General features: G+C 55.0%; 1 protein-coding gene across 1 annotated transcript in view; it reads left to right on the plus strand.

Moving 5' to 3' along the window:
- UNC5A (unc-5 netrin receptor A) overlaps positions 1-17243 on the plus strand; it is a 62117-nt gene that overhangs the window by 30663 nt on the left and 14211 nt on the right. The window contains exon 2 of the mRNA XM_037500768.2: positions 15965-16186. Within this exon, the coding sequence (XP_037356665.1) occupies positions 15965-16186 (222 nt within the window). The remainder of the gene's footprint in view (positions 1-15964; positions 16187-17243) is intronic.

Consider the following 17243-nt stretch of genomic DNA (forward strand, 5'->3'; position numbering starts at 1 on the left):
CTTGGAGTCTTCTGCCCTGAGATCTTCACTGAATCTCATGTTATCCAGGATCAAGGAGAAAGCAGATCAAAAGAACAGGAGGGAGAGAATATCCTGGGCAGAGCCCTAAAGGTGAATACCAGGAGGAGCTCTTGGAGTCAAATATGTCCTTCTCAACATGAAGGTGGAGGTGACAGCCCAACTGTAGGGGCTAAGTCAGGAACAGGATTAAAGGGTAGAACTATGTGACCCAGAGCAGGGGAATGAGAGAGGGGACCTAGACTAGAATGAAATCAAAGGGCTACAAAGGTGATCTTCTTGTCCTTGATAGAGGATTGCTGAACAATCACTGACACTACCTCCAGGAAGCACTCCTGAATGCCTCAGATCAAACCCCTCAGTTAAAGTGTTTCTCTGACAGAACTCATGATAAGTTGTGACCTTGGAATCATATCTGGTTCTGACACGTAACTAATGTTTCCTCTAGGAATGGTGAGATCCTCAGGGAGAAGCCTAGGTTTTGCCCTCCATGGTAAATCCAGGCTGCTGCCCAGGGCCTGGCAGGAGAGGCGGAGGACACCAGGAAGAGCAGGCGCAGTCCTGGTGTGGAGGCCCCAGAGGAAGCCTTGGCTGCTGGGAGGTGAATTGGCCCAGAAAGAGGTCATGCTGACCTTGAAGCCAGGCAGACTGTGGGCTGCTCCAAGTGTCTCAACAGGGGGTGGATGTGCTAGGGAACAGGGTGGATGCAGCCACTGCACAAAAGCTCCACCCTTCCACCGGGAGCTTCCTCGGGGGCACCCCCACCCCTTTCTCCTGGTAGAATGAAAGAAGCAGCCGCCCCCTTGGGCCTCACACCCATTTGTGCCCCTCTGGTGGCAGTGCCCAGAAAGGGCAGATAAAGGTCTGCCTGGTCCACATCTCCTGCTGACTCCACACGCAGCAGCTGGGACCTTTCCTCCTGGGGTCTTTGTTACATGAGAGGATGCTTGGTAACCCCCCACCCCAGTCCCCTTCTCAGAAACAGGATAGAGGGAGACAGACAGGGCAACTGTAGGGTAAGGAAAAAATGTCAGGCTTTTCTGCCCTCCCACCATGAGGATAGATGATGGATCCCTGCGGTCCTGAATGCATGCCTGATGGCGGGCACCTGGAGTAGGGTGTGGGCATAGGTAGATGGGATTCACCTGGGCTAAGACTGGGCTTTTAAGGGCAGCGTCACAGGGATGCCAGCAGCAGCAGAAGCCGAAAGAGAAGCCGAGAAGCAGCAGAACGAACGGAAGAGAAGAGAAGCAGAGAGAATGCCAGAGAGCCCAGAAAGAGTGAAGATTTGCTGGGGGCTGGGAGGACTGCCAGCCTCCCGGCTCCCCAGCACTCCTGCCTGCCGTATGCCTGGTGAACCCCAATAAAAGACCTGCAAAAACCACTGTGGGCTCCAGGACTCCTCCTTTACCCTGGATTATAGAAAACTTGCTCAGTGTCCATTCCTGCCTCTACAGCAACCTAGGGGACTGGCCAACTCTCCCAGCTGGTCCAGGTGGGAGAGCAGGCACCTTAACCCTTGAGCCCTCCTCTGGGGCCTCCTTGGCTGGGGGCCCCAGCTGGCAACAAGCCTATGAGGGTCTCGGGGAGAGTGCCTTTGGGGCTGAGGTGGGGGGCCTCAGCAGTCTCTTACTTCCCTCAATTCATTAAGAACTGTAAATTTTCTCATTAATATACTTAAAGTTCGTTTTAAGGGGAACAAGCGCAGAGATAATTGATAATAAACCCTCCATTAATGCCCTTGGTTTACTGTATGTAATTTATATCCGCTGATAGCGTCTCTCACTCCCAATTACCCATTTAGCCGTGGTGATAACAGCAGTTCAATCAGACCAATACCAACTTTTATATATTCCAACCCAATAGCAATAAATACCCACTCAGAGTGACTCACTGGGCCCACTGTCTTTTTTTATTAAGATTTAAATATTCATGCAATTGTTAGTGATTTATTAAGAGCTAATGACCCCTTCAAGAGGTTCTAAATCTTCACCCAAAGAGGCCCTGGCCTTTCTCTCTCCCTTCACCCCCATCTCTCCTTAATTTGCACCCCCCCCACCCCCACAATCGGGAAGATAAGCTGCTCTTCCACAGCCCTGATGACATCACAGCATCACCCATGTTACCCTGGCGATGGAAGGCAGGTGCAGCGAAGGCCAAGGATGGAGGTCAGGTCCAGGTTGGGGTGGGGGGTTTGAAGATGGAGACCCTTGCTCCCTCCCCCACCAGGCCTGGGGGACACTGTAACAGGAAGGCCACACTCTGGCACTGCCACCCCTGCTGACCAAAGGCCCCACATTGTAGCCTCCTCTGGTCTGGCTGGTCTCCAGGAGCCCCTCCTCCCCATGCTCTTCTCCGCATTCTCCCCCTCCCCACCTCACAAGTCCAAGTCTCTGCCCATCTCTTTATGGGCCCTTGTGAAGCAGATCCACCAGTTTCCCTCTCCTCTGCTACCCTGTCCCCCCTTTCTTTCATTTACAAATGTTCCACTCTGATTGCATCAAAGATAAGAGGGGGTGCAGAGACCTGGGGCTGGAATTCCAGCCCAGAGAGGGCAACAGCTTGCCTCAGGCCTCGCAGCAGGGCCCTGGCCACCTTTCTCTCCCTCCACATTCTCTCCCGCCCCTTCCCCACCTTCTTCAGCCTTCTCTCCTCCACCTGCAAGACCTCAGAGCCCATTAAAGGGGCAGGAAAGATAATGAACAAACCAGGAAAACATGAAATCAATATCAGGAGAAAAAAGTACAACTGCCATTAAGTGAAATAAACAAGCTGGTAATTATTTGGACAGCGGGTAATTAAAATAGGGTGAGGGCTCAGTACTGTCTCATCAGATGTATAATGGGCACTGCCAGACACCCTCTTCCCAGCTAGAAAGTTGCTTTTGCTCACCCAAATTGGGGGGTGGGGGGTCATTGAAGGGCCATGAAGGGATGGGAGGCGTCTCTTCTGTGTAGTGCTCCCCCAGCCTGTCTGTTCCCCTGTCTCCAGCAGCCTCTTGGCTCACTCTGGGTCAAACTCTGAGACCAAGACCTGAAGTAGAGTCACTCCCCAAGCCCTCTTCTCCGGCACCCCACTACTTCCTAAGCACTACTCTTTCTTGGACCCTCAACCCCTGGAAAAGGAGAAGTGTCCTCAGACCACAGCTAAGTGTGAACACTTGTGTTGACAAATTCTGGCCACCTGGGGTTCTGGACCAATGACCCCTCAGCTTCTGCCTAGACCCCAAGGCACTCCTTTGAGAAGCCACGATGAGGGGTCCCAAGGAAACCCCTCCTTGGGTGATGGGATCCTGAAAGGTATAGGAAGAGTGCAAGAGGGGAGAACAGATAGGAAGAGCTGTGATGGAAGTGGGGGTGGGGAAAGAGGGTGTTCTCTTGTCTTCTGTGACCCCAATTCTTGGATTTGTAAAGTCGAAGGAAGTTTTGGACACTGTCCAGTCCAGCTTTGGACGGCCAACTTGCTTGGCCCACTGTAGGGTAAGGTAAAAGGTATCAGGCTTTTCTGCCCTCCCGCCATCAGGATAGATGATGGATCCCTGCGGTCCTGAATGCATGCCTGATGGCGGGCACCTGGAGTAGGGTGTGGGCATAGGTAGATGGGATTCACCTGGACTAAGACTGGGCTTTTAAGGGCGGCGTCACAGGGACGCCAGCAGAAGCCGAGAGAGAAGCCGAGAAAGAAGCAGCAGAAGCCGAGAGAGAAGCAAGAGAAGCAGAAGCTGAGAGAAGGCCGGAGAGCCCAGAGTGAAGACCTGCTGGGGGTTGGGAGGCCTGCCAGCCTCCTGGCCCTCCAGCACCCCTGCCTGCCATATGCCTGATGAACCCCAATAAAAGACCTGCAAAAGCCACTGAGGACCCTGACTCCTCCTTTACCCGGTCTGCTGGATATTAGAAAACCTGCACTGTGTCATTCCTGATCCTACACCCACATAACATTTAAATATTTAAATTAGTTGTCAACATTTTAAATGGGAAATTTCACAAAAAAACTGAATTTCCGTCTTCTCTTGGAAGAAAAAAATCCAAATCTCGTTGGCCTCTTGTCTGACTTGCCCAAGGAGCAGCACTTGGCTGGCCTGAGAGCATCCCCTGGGCAGCCTGGAGGCCCTCTGCAATCCGGGCCCCCCAGCTCAGCCTCTGACGCCACCTCAGTTTGCCACCCCTGGTCCTTCTGAGGTCCAGAGAGTACAGTGACTTGCCAAAGCCACACAGCCAGGTAGAAGCAGGTGGAGGCTGGGGACCCCATCTCCTGATGCCCACCCGAGGGCCGCTCTGTGATTGTGGGTCCTGAAGCAGTCCTGGCAGAGCCAGCGCCCCACTTCAGAGCTTGCAGTGAGCTGTTGGGAGGCGTGGGACTCCAGTTCAGCCACTTCCCTGACCCCCAACCTGCCAGGTCCTGAGCAGAACCCAACTGAGAAGCGGTGACTCAAGTCTGCCCTTGAGGGGGTAAGGGTTCATGGAGGAGGCAGTCATGGCAAAACCAGAGTATAGTTTTCTCTGCCAGGGAGCTGGGAAAGCAGTCATGCATCCCCTGTGCAAAAAGCAGCTGGGGAGGACATCCTGAGGAGGTGACACCTTGAATTATGAATTAATAGGACTGGGAGGCATTGGTAATGGGTGGGGTGCCCTCAGGTACCTGGGGAAGTTGGGATGAGGGAAGGGGGCCAGAAGTGCAGAAAGAGAGGTGGATGCAATGAGTGGAAGAAGACCTGGCTACTGTGAGACTCCCCTGAGGCTCCTTGGCCCGCTGCCCGGGAGCAGCTTTGGGGGAGCCACCAAGCTCAACTTGGGATGTGCCCAGTGTGAGGTTCCAGGAGGAGTGTCTAGAGGCAGAAGTGTCAGAATAGAACCCAGCAGTGAGGGGACATGGAGGCCCTACTTGGGGAGCCATGGCAGGAGGTGGGCAGGGACCGTGGTAGCAGAGACCCTAGGAGAGGGCAGAGCACAGCCAGGTGGCTGCCGGACAAGGAACAGAGGAGGAGCTGGGTGTGGGCCTGGTCACACAGCTGCCAGGGGCTGGTGGGACCCCCGAGTACAAGCTGGATATGTGGGGTAGTGGCAGAGTTTCCATGTATGAGGAGGGATCCGGACAGACTTAGCTACTGAGATTGCAGTTCCAGGATGCCCCGTGACCTGAGACGGCAGGTTCACCATCCTGGTGAGGGCGTCAGCCTCCCTGGCCAGATCTAGTGCAGAGCACGGCCAGCGGGCCATGGTGGTGGGCCCACTGTGTGCCCAGGAATGCCAGAGAACATGCGCACCACACGATCCTGGGCGCTATGTGTCCAGGCTTTCCCGGTGGAGCAGTGGCGGCTGGACGCTGGACGAGGCAGGGATACAAGCCCACGCTGCACCCTGCCCTGTGGCCACGCCTCGCACAGCATCTGGCACCTGCATCAACCCCCTATTTGTTGAATGCGGTGGCCTGGCAAGGTGCCTGGGGCACGGTGGCCAGCCTGCCTGGGCGGGAATCCATCACTGGCTACTTCGCTTCTCCCTGCCTCCGTTTCACGCCTGGCAGTTGGAGATTACAAATTGTTGTTTGGCTTCTAGAACTGTTGTGAGGGCAAATAAGAAAATGCACGGGAAGTTAGGCATGGTGGCTGTGACGGCGTGTGTGGGGCGCAAGGCCGTGCCGTGGTACTGCTCCCGCAGCCCAGGGCACTGTGCGGGTTCCCGCTTGCCCCTGGGCTCCCTGCCCTGCATGCAGAGCCGGGCTGGGGGAGCAAAGCTGCCACTCCTGAACCACCCCGGCCCCCGCTCTGGCCAGGTTCGCATTAAACTAGTGAGATATGTAATGCCGCCATATTTGAGACAGGGTCTTTAATTAAATTAATTGCCGGCAACGTTGTAAAAATGCTGATGGGTCATAAACAGCGTGCCTGTGAGGCCATTCGTCATCTCCTCGGACTTGCAAGGCCAGCTGGGGGCAGGGGCGGTCCTGCCAGGCTGAGGCCACCAGGGAGCTCTGCTGCCACCAGGGCCGCAGACAAGAGAGGGGAATGCAACCTGGTGTGGGGAAGCTTGTCTTATGGGTGCAGGAGGAGATTAGCAGTGCTGGTCTTACTTAGCCTGGAGGTTTGCCTGGTGAAAGACATGGATGAAAATTGAGACAGGAGTTGGCAGGAGAGGCAGCAGGGGCATCCTGCTGACCATTCAGAATGACCCTCGATCCATGGGCAATCTGAGAGTCAGGCCCAGCCCAGCCACTGATGGCTGTGTGACCTTGAGTAAGTCCTTCCCTCTCTGAGCTCTAGATTTCTCATTAGGAGGACAGGCAGACCTTCTCCCAGCTTCTGTGCCCAGTGCCCTCCTGGCCACCCTAACTCTTCCTCTTGCCTTGCAGGGAACTGAGCCAGGGGTCCCTTTATGTTTCTTACATCTCTTTCAGCTGGGGCTGCCACAGGCCCTGGCAGCACTGAGAGCCTGTGTGCAACCTCCCGCTGTGTGCTGGTGAGGGGGCTGGGCCGGTGCCCACCGACCCTATGCCAGGCAAAATGTAAAGGACACACACACACACACACCCAGAAACGTGCCTACAACAACACACTGCACCAGCAAAAGATTCCAAAGCAGTAGAAGAAACCTTCCTTCCCCAGTTCTCTCTGGGCTGTGTGACCACATAATTACCCTGGATTCCATTCTATTTAATTGCAGCTTATTAAATTCTAACCAGCCAATTATCAGCCACAATTACAGCTTAATTCAGGGACACAATAGCTATTTTATCGTTTGTTAATCAAATGCTTATTTAGACCTCAGCTTTATTAACTATTTCTCTGGCCCAAAGCAAGACCCTGGGACAGGAAGGAGGCCCTGGGAAGGGGTCCCTGCAGGCCTGTACCCCCATCACTACACTCCCTCCCTGGGCAAAGTCCCTTTTACAAGCAGGTTTGTTGACTTAGAGATGGCAAGGGAGAGGCATTGGATCAGGCACTGGACGTAGAGTTGGCAGACCTGAGTGTGTTCATTCATGCACATAGTTATCAAACACCTACTGTGTGCCAGTCCCTGTGCAAAGTTCTGGATGTTTTGACAATAGCTGTGAACAAGACAAGAACCATGACACACTTCAGCAGGAGGGGGCACAGATAATAACAAACAAACAAGTACTTAACCAAGATGGCTTCGGATAGTGGTGTTATGAGGAAAATAGACTGGCAAAGAGGCTGGGGGTTCTAGAAGGGGTGATTTCAGGCTCAGCAGCCAGGGTGGGTGGGGGTGCTTTCAGGGGAGGTGAAGTTGGAACTGAGACCTGAGGGATAAAAGGGGGGCAACTGTGGAAGATCAGCCAGTAGCATGCTGCAGGCAGAAGAGTAAGTGCAAAGGCCCTGTGGTAGGATTTGCTTGAGTGGTTTAAGAAACAGAGAGGGACAGCATGTAAATGGAGTGGTCAGAGGGTGGCATAGTAGAGAGTAGAGCCCAGGAAATGCCCTGAGCCTGGCCTGACTGGGAGTGTGGAGAGCAATTCTGCCCTTTCGTGCCGTGTGACCTTAGGCCATCCAGTGCTTCATGATGCTCATCTGTCAAACGAGGGAAGGTAGAAGGCACCCAAGTACAACTGCCTGATGACAAGGTCTGGTCTGCGGCAGCTGGCAGGCAGCGTGGTCCGGTCACGCACCCCGCTCTGTGTGACTGACCTCTGAGCTGAAGTGGTGCCTTCCCCACCCCCGCAGCCACTCTGTGCTCTGCCGTTCAGCTTGCCTGCGTGTCCTCGTCGTGGTGCCTGTGTCTGTCCTTGTGACCAGGCCCCTGGAGCCCCCTGGGGAAGAGGGTGACTTTCGTCCAATCTTAGGGATGTGGCTGCTGCGTCTGTGATACTTTCACGCACGAGTTACCATGGAAACTGGAGTACCTCACACATGTGTGCACCCGCATGCGTGTGACTCTGGAGAACAACCCTCCATTCCAAGGGACACAGTGAGGGGCTGTTACCGCCACCCAGTCACCTCCACTGCCTGACGCTCACAGACAGGACAGACTGCCAGTCGTCCTCCCTCCCTCACTGAGCACACCCGGGGGCAGACCTGCCCTGCCCTCAGGGAAGCCCTTGCTGTGGGAGCCACAGGCAGGGAGGCAGATGACTGAGGGCTGGACCAAGGGAATGGATGAGAAATAAGACAGGCCTTGGTGGATGCTTCCTGTGCTGGGGCAAGTGTGGCTGTCCTGACCCACCACGGCCTGGTTCCAGGCCAGAAGGGTGTGCTCCAAGGAGAAAACAAAGGCTAAAGAAATAGGGGGCTGGTGTGGGAGTCTGGGTAGCTGAGTGAGTCCTGAGGCAGCTGGTGGGCAGCACAGACGGGTTTGTCAATGTTGGCTTTGAAGAATTCTGGAGCATGCACCTCCACCTGTGCTTTACTCTGGTCCCGTTTCTATCCATCCTCGCCTCTAGGCAGGTCCACTCTGCTGACTTGCCTCCTGGAGCCTCAAGTTTCTTTGTGTGGCCCCCAAATCTGTCATCTTGGAGCCTCCTGGTCCCCAACCCCCAACTGCCCAGGGTCTCTGACAGCAAGTGCAAGTTTGTCCCTGCTTATCAGTTTCATAGAGAGGCTCCCTCATCACAGAACTGCCCATGTTTGAAAAAGAATCACTCCTGAAGCATCTCAGGCCACGGGGGGGGGGGGGGCGGGGGGGGCCAGACAGGCAGGAGAGCACAAATCCCCGTTGCCCTCCATCGGTGCCCCTCTACCCTCCACTACTGTGGTCTTAGCTCCCAGTCCCATCTGCCTCCCCTGGATCCTGTACATCTGCCTCTGCCTGCCAGGGTCTAGCTTGAGCATTTCTGGGGTGGATGGATGGATGGATGGATGGACGGATGGGAAGGTGAGCAGAGCTGGCTCCTGGCCAGACATGAGCCCTCCACTCCTAGCCGTCCTTTCTGGGCTCTGGTCCTGTTTGAGGGAATAATATCTAACATTCATTCAGCAAACATTGTATATTTACTGTGTGTCAGGTGGGGCTGCATGAGGGGTGGGGGCTGTCACCAAACCTGCCCTCAAGGCATTGAGAGTGGGGAGGCAGACTCAGGAATGGTGATGATATGATGTACAAGGTGCTAGGGTGGGTTCTGGGGCTCAGGAGGTATGAGTGACCCTAGCTCAGTCTGGGGTCCAGGAAAGCTTCCCAGCAGAGGAGATATTTAAGCTAGCCTTGAAGGATGAGTAGCAGTCACCTGGGCAGATGGCAGATGGGCATTGGGTCCGAGTGAGTAAGTACCCATACTCCAACTGACTTCATCCAGAACAAGGAATCCAGAGGTAGCTCTGACTTCCCCCTTGGGGCCCCAAGCCTCAAATGCTGCCAGGACAAGTTGGCCCCTGTTCCCTGAGTTCTTCATTCTCTGAGTCCCTGCTTCAGACCAGTGGTTGGGCCTATAAGGCCTGCAGAACTGGTTCAGCAGAAGAGGGGGGTCTCTCTTCCCAACAAGCCAACCCAAACCTGGAATCCCATCTGTTGGGATGGTACAACCTGCCCGTGTTGGAACCTGTCTGTCATATGCGCACCTCTGGGTCCAGAGGTGGGGTCAACCCAGCCCACCTGGACCATATCACCACATTGCCTAAATAGGGTAGGGATGGGGCCCTCTCTGCAGAAAAGCAGGTGCTGTTAGCCAGAGCAGGAGGGAGGCAGGGCCTAGAACTAACAGAATGTGCACATTCCCTTAAAGAATCACAGGTAGTCAAGATGCTGCCCCACAGGGGTGGAGGCGCAAGAGGGGTGAGCAAGTGACAGCTCAGGCCCTGGGCCAACAGGGCCTCTGACGCCAGGTGACGGGCGGGCGTGAAGGGTTCAGGGCTCTATCTTGAGGCACTCTCTTCTTCCCCACCTAAGTGGGCCTACCAAATGCAAACCCCCAGGCAAGGCCAGCTGGGAGCACAGATGCAGGGGCTTGGGGGTGCAGCTCTGCATCCAGAACAATAAAAGCAGGGCCTTGCCAACCCTGCCCTCTTGCCATATCCCTCCACCTCCTGGACTGTTGGGAGGATGACAGGAGCTGGTATTGGACAGGGACTGGGCAAGCCTGCTCTTGGGAAGCAGTGCTCACATCTCCCGCCTGAGAGGGGCCAGGTGACACCCTGCCCCCACCCCTCCTTCCTTTTCCCAGAGTCTTCATTCAGTAAATATAAGTTCATTAATAGCTTGATTAATCACACCTCATATTTTCATGGTGCTTTTAAAAATAAAACATTTGAAAGCATTTTCACACTCGCCCTGGGACTCAGAGCTGCATGGCAGATCTTATCATCCCAGACTGCAGGTGAGAAAAGAGGGGCTCTACCTTACAGCAGAAGCACTTTGGGGTGTGGCAGAGGGCATCCCGGAACTTGAAGCTCTCTCTTTGCCTGTGGGCCACTGCACTCTCCAGGTCTCCCTACAGGACAAGAATGAAGGGGCTGGGGCCTCCCTGGTGGTGCAAGGGGTTGAACATCAGCACTATGGAGCAGTCTGCAGCTACTGCAGCACGAGTTTGATCCCCAGCCAGGGAGGTGACCCACAAAGCACAGCAGACCTCTCCTGTCTCACCCACTGCTCCCCTCAGCAGTGTATTTCAGTCAGTCTGTCTGTTCTGCTCCCCACTCTGTCTCTGGTGAATCCTCTCACCTCCCGCACCTCTGGCCTGTACCCGAGCTCTTGTATGCATAAATAAATAAATCTTTAAAAAAAAAAAAATAGAGTGAAGGGGCTGTTTTTGGGTAGATGTAAAATTCAAGAGCGAGGAAGGGGTAGTCATTGAGTCACTCAACAAACACTCCATCAGTATCCAGATCACACCTGGGCTCCTGCCCAAGCAGGTTCATGGTCTGGTGAGCATGCAAAGAGATCCAGTCCAGAATGTAGTGTGCATCCTGGAGGGAGGCTCAGGGGACAGTGTGGCCACTCAGGTGAGTGACAGAGTGTGGATTCAGGAAGACTTCCCAGAAGAAGTGGCACAATTATTGACACTTAAAGACTGAGTGGGAGTTCCCAGAGGGACTCGTGAGGGAGTCCATTACGGTGCACTCCACTGGATGCCTCTCATCTGGCCATGCACTGCCACTCCTGCCTCCCTCCCCCCTTTCCTCATACAGGGGATTCGCATCATTATTCTGCAGACTGAGGATTCCATTGTCCTTGCAATAAAATCCCAACTCCTTTTAGGACCCTAAAAGTCTCCAGGTTGGGGATTCACCTCCTAGGAGCCTCCCACCTCCCAGTTCCCCACACTGGCCTCCTGGCTGACCTCACCAGGGCAGCTGCTACCCGCTGAGAACCTCTGCTATTCTCTTTTCCTAAAACCCTCTTCTGCTTGAACTTGGCTCCATTCAGATGTCATTCCCACAGAGACCTCCTGTACCCACACTGTTTCGGAAATAGCTTGCCTTACTTGAGAACCCTCAGCAATGTCTAGAATCCTCTATGTTGTTTTATTTCTCTGATTTAAATGAAAATTTTAAATTGAAGCAGGGGTTGTGTCTTTCTTGCTTACTGTGCAATATTCCAGAAGGGTTCCTGGCTCCCCATAAGCAAATTGGGGGGATGAGGGAGGGGGGAGGGAAGGAAGGAAGGAAACACTTCAGGTCATGGGAGCACAGTGGGAGAGGACGGAGAAAGTGGCACCTATCCTAGGTTCAGCTCCGACCATTACCCAAGTGTCATCCCCCTTTGACCCCCAGCATCCCTACACACACATGGACACCCACACATGACATCATCTCTCAAATCCCTTCTCCCTCACTGCCCCTGAGAAGATGCTGGGAGTGGAGACCTCTAGGATCTTTGCCTCCACCCTTGGGGGGTGACCAGAGCAGGGGCCCCAGCTGGACTGACTTGGGCAGCCTGTGCCCTCCTAAGACAAGAGGGAGCCAGCTGGCCAGTTTCGGGGCTCACCAGAACTGGGGTTCCTGTTTCAGGGCTGAACAATGACTGCAGCCCCACCTGCAGTTCCCAGTGGCCAAAAGCCTATTGGGGATCCCCTAGATAGTGAAAAGAGGTCTTTGAACTGAATTGTAAGGAAGAGATTGGGCCTTATTTTGCAGGTGGGCCACAGTGGACAAAACGTTGGGGAACCTGGGCAGTGGGTCCTGGACGTCTGGGCCTGTATCCGCCAGCCCTCCTGCAGCACCCATGTTTCCTTCATGTTGGTGGCCTCAGCACCCCACTCTGAGTCCCCAGTCACGAACACCAGCACCAGGCAGCCTTGAGCTGGGTGACAGGGGCTGGGGTAGACAGGCTAACAGTGGCTTTGGACACCCACTTTCTTCTCCTGAGCTAAGAGCTGTGGTGCCAGTGAGGTTGGACCTCCATGCGGAAAGGTGAAACACTATGTTTGGTTTCGGGGAAAGTGAGGTGGGGGACCTCTTTCCAGAGTGACAGTGGAGCCAGAACCTGAGGAAAAGGTAGGAAAGTTCTGGAAGAGGAAGGGTGGGTGTTTTAGACAGAAGTGCATAGACAATGACCTGGAGGTGGGGAGGAAGTGTTTTGGAGACATCAGTGGGTGTTTCTGCATCGGAAGTCTGGAGAGTTGAAGAGAACCCTCTCAATGGGCCAGCACAGAAGACTTAGGGATGCCAGCCAAAGACACTCGGCCCCATCCTGAAATACCCACAGGAGCTGAGCAGACAATAGTAATAGGCACGATTGTTTAATGATGAGGATATGTTCTGAGAAACATGACATTGGATGTTTTTGGTACTGTGCAAACATCATAGGGTATAATTACACAAACCAAGATGGTCTGTCATACTACATACCCATCCTGTATGGTACAGCCTGTGGGGACCACCACTGCATAGGCCTCCCCTCATTGACCAAAACACCATTAAGCAATGCATGGCTGTAGTAGAAGCAGGTCCAAAGTGAGGAGGGAGTTGTGAGGACTGTTATAAGAATCATAGATCATCTGGCACAAGCTTGGTGTTATCTTTGATAGGCAAGTACAGGATCAGGTCAAAGAGAAAGAATGCTCATTTTAAGTAACTGATGGGAAGGGAAAGAGCTGAGGCTCACGCTGTGCCTTAGTTCAGACATGAGGTGTGACTAGGACAGTAAGAGGGGTCTGGCAGATTGCAGGTGCTAATCGCAAGGGTGGAGGTCACAGCCTGGAGGAGACACGGTGGTGGGGGGGCAGGGGGGAAGCTCACTCTGACTGTGAAGAAAGCTTTGGGTAGCCCCAACAGCCTGTCTGGGGGGAGCCTGAATTTACTCCCACTCATGGCCTTAGAGTGTCCTTGCTAGAGGGCAGAGCTGCAACCTGGAGGGTGCCCCCTGGGTCCACATGATAAAGCCTCCCCTCCCCCGGGATGGGGAGGGGAGGCCACCAGCCTGGCGTGACGGAGGCCCCGGAGAAGTGAGCTATGTCCCTTATTGGTCACAGTACATTTATTTTTCATTAGCAGTTAAATGCAGACATGAGGGATTGTGCTGGGTTCAACGGGCAGCTGACGTGAGCAGTGCTTGGCGCAGTGATCGATAGGGAGGCTGGGGGCCCACATTTGCCTATTCTCCGCCCCCATGTCCCCAGCCCAGACCCCTGCCCACCAGTCCCAAGCCATAGGCAGGCACAGGCCACAACATTGGCCCATGGGGGCTCCCACCTCTTGTAAACCTGTGATGTCTACCTATCACCTCTCAGCCCCCTGCAGGCTGCTCAAGATTCAAGTTTGGCCCTGGCATCTGTGAGATGCTGCAGCTTCCTCATACAAGTCTAGAAAGACCACGGATCAACCAGTTCCCCGCTCCAGGCCAGCCTCTGGAGCCCGACCTCCCATTCATTTGCAGGTGCTGACACAAAGGTGGAGGTCACATAGCCAGGCTTTGGGAGACCTGAGTCAGGTTTAGTTCTGCCCAGGCTGAGCCAGATGCCTGGGTCAGGGGCTGGCAAGCAGCTGTTGAGTGACAGTGAGTAGACGTAATAACAAAAAGTGAGTCCAGGTGAAAGCTGGAGGTTCTAGAGGGTGTCACTTGTCCCTGTGCCCTGAGATTCCCCATCTGTAAGATGTCTACACAGTTTTGCCCCAAAACCTACACCCTCACTTCCCTCAACCTAATGGGAAGACCTGAGGGTGCTGGCAGGGCCCTGTGGTGGTTCAGGATGGGGCAGGGTTGGGCAAGGTGAGCTTTCCCCAGCTGCCAGCATGGTCCCCGGGCAGCCTGACCTTCATCATGTCGCTGCAGGAAAGCTCCCTGCCAAAGAGCCATTCCAAGAGGCAGAAGGACAAGCTGCAGTGAAGCCAGGGGGTGGTCAGGGAGGGGAGGTGGGGAGGGGAGGAGTGGGTGACACCCCCAGCACCACCGCTGCTGCCAGTCCCTGCCTTGCTGTGTCAGAAATGCTCCCACCTCCCTGCATCCTTCCCACAGGGAGTATTCCTGGGAAAAGGCACCTGCCAACTCTGTGCCTCCGTTTCCTCATCAGCCCCCACCCTGAAGAGATTGCTGTGAGGGTTACTGAGGCAAGGGAGAGGAAGCCCTTGGCATTAGTGATAGCAGCCTCAAAAATGCCTTTTTCATTTCATCTTCACAGCAGCCCTAAGAATTTGGTACCATCTCCCCATTTTGCAGGCGAGGAAACAGGCTCAAGGTGGGGTGCCTTGCCTGAAGTCACACAGTTTCTTTGCATCACTCAAGCCTGCCAAACTCATCCACTCTGAGCTGCCCTGAGCCAGCCCAGGATGCCTGCAGGACAAGATGCAGATCCCCTCCTCAAAGTCACAGTCTTGGGGTGGAGGTGCAGATGGAGGGGGTAGAGAGTCCCCGTGCAATAGGAAAAGAGGGCAGCATGGATGCCCCTGGGGTGGGCGGGGTGTGCAGTCTAGGCCCAAGGAACCAGGCCTCAGGGTTTGAAGTCCTGGGGTAGGGGTGGGGAAGTGCCCTTGGGGAGAACAGAGGAGCCAGGAGGCCTCTGTGTTGAGCCCCAGGAGACTTCTCCATGGGGCAGATGACAAGATATGTGACTGGCTCAAGGTCACCACTAGCAGGGAGCAGCAGAGGTCTCTGAAGCCCAAGTTTCTCCCTCTTTATGCTCAGAGGCCCCTGCTGATTGTAAATGTAGGTTGGCGCAGAAATCACAGCAGCCCTAGAGGGGAACTTTTTGAGTGGAAGAAGCTGAGGATGCGCCCCCATCCCCAATCCCCATGGCTTCTCAGGGGTCCTGCCGGTTGGAGCAGACGGTCAGACGGCTGTGGGGTTTACTTTCACCAAAGCCACAGAGCCAATTACCTGTGTAATTAGCAACAAATGACTTGTGGGATGCTTGTGGTTTTCAGTTAAAATTAGAAGAAAACCCATATCCAGTTCTCCTTGAAGGGTAGGGCATGCCCGCGTCCCTCAGGCTCCGAGACACTCTCCTGGTTACACCCAGCCCAGGTTTGCTTGCCCCAGCTCCTCCCTGGGGCCTCTGTCCTACAAGACTGTCACCGGCACCCCAGGGGCCCCTCAGAGCTGCACCCCGACACTGCCTGCTCCTCTCCTTCGTTTACTCAGTGTGTTCTGAGCACCTGCTATGTACAGGGACCAGGAGTGAGGATTGGCTCACAAGCTGTCCCAGGGGCAGCGAAGGCACCGAGCAAACTATCCCTCCCCTGCCCTGCCCTCAGCTGTTCACCTGCCTTGCTAGGGTCCCCTCCTCCCCTCTAGCTTTCCCCTGGGCCACCCTGGGCTGCTGGCTGCTCACCAGATCCCCAGACCACTACCAGAATACTAATAAACCCTGACCACAGCCACATGGGGAGAGCCCCCTACATTTTGGGCTTCTACCCCATCTCATTTCACCCCACACACACACTCTGCAGAGGCTGGTAGGCCCCCATTTGTCAGAGGGATACACTGAGGCTCAGGAAGGGCCATGTGGATTGCTGGGTGGAAGTGGCAATGTCTGGCTTCACTCTGCCCATCGGCCCCACCGCCTGCATCCCAGTCGCCTTGGCCGTAGGGCCCCAGCTCACTGTCCCCCTTCACCCCTGCTGCAGGTGCTCAGCAGAGTGCCACGGTGGCCAACCCAGTGCCTGGCTCCAACCCAGACCTGCTGCCCCACTTCCTGGTGGAGCCTGAGGATGTGTACATCGTCAAGAACAAGCCAGTGCTGCTGGTGTGCAAGGCCACGCCCGCCACGCAGATCTTCTTCAAGTGCAATGGCGAGTGGGTGCGCCAGGTGGACCACGTGATCGAGCGCAGCACAGACGGGAGCAATGGTGAGGGGGCTGGGCAGGAGGTGGGGCACTCTAGGGGTGCAGGAGCAGGCTCCCACCTTGAAGAGAGAGTCTCTGTGCAAGCAGGAGAGAAGGAGCAGCATGATGCCCGCCTCGGGGGTGGGCCAGGACCAAGGAAACTGGCCTCCCGCTTGGAGTCCTTAGTGAGTTTGGAGCTGCCTACAGGAGGGGTCTAAGCCTCAGAGGACACAGAGGCCCACAGAGGACTTGCAGGTGCCCCAGCTACATGCCCTTGAGTGCAAGGCCAGGATGGCACCAGCTCTGTGCCCTCCACCCCAAGCCCCCAGAAGAGGCAGGACCCATAACTAGGACCCTTGGTATCTACACCTCACATTTGGTGATTTCTTTGTGTGCCCATTTGTTCATTCATTCCCTGAGCAACCCCTCCCATGCTGGGGACACAGTCCCACCAGAGGTGGACTTGACTGAGTCCTGGGGGTGAGGCAGCAAGAGGAAAGTAGGACGGAGGCTACTCAGGGGAGGTGACATGTAAACTGAGGGGCATAAGAACTGGTCAGGGAGGAAAGAATGAAGGGATGGCCCAGGCAAGGGACATGGCACAGCAGAGGCCTTGAGAGAGACCAGCAGGGAGGATGTAGGATGTGTGCAGGAGGCAGTGGTGCCATCCGGGAACCTCACCCTTTGGACTCTGGAGTGAGGTCACCATCCTGTGGGATTTCAAATGACAAGTGATGGGGCCAGCGTGGGGGACAGGGTAGATCCAGAGACGCTGAAAGGGGAACCTGTGGTACTTGGTACAGGCAGGAGGGAAGGGTTCTGGGGGAATGGGCCTCTCATAAGACACCCCACCTCTCTTCTTAGACAGCAAGTAGGCAGTGGGCCCATGGCCAGAGACCTTTGTTTGGATTCCAGTGCTCCCTAAGAGCAGACCCTGCAGAGCTGACAACAGACTCTTCTTGTGCCCCTGACTAACTGAATCCCAGTTAAACTTATTTTCTCTCCCTTCTACTTGGTGCTTTGGGGAGCCCCATACACACATGATGAGCCCTCAAATTCAGTCCTGAGCCCCTTCCCATCT

This window comes from Talpa occidentalis, unplaced genomic scaffold, assembly GCF_014898055.3.
Source record: "Talpa occidentalis isolate TD23 unplaced genomic scaffold, MPIMG_talOcc4v2.1 talOcc4.9, whole genome shotgun sequence".
In the NCBI taxonomy this organism is placed as follows: domain Eukaryota; kingdom Metazoa; phylum Chordata; class Mammalia; order Eulipotyphla; family Talpidae; genus Talpa; species Talpa occidentalis.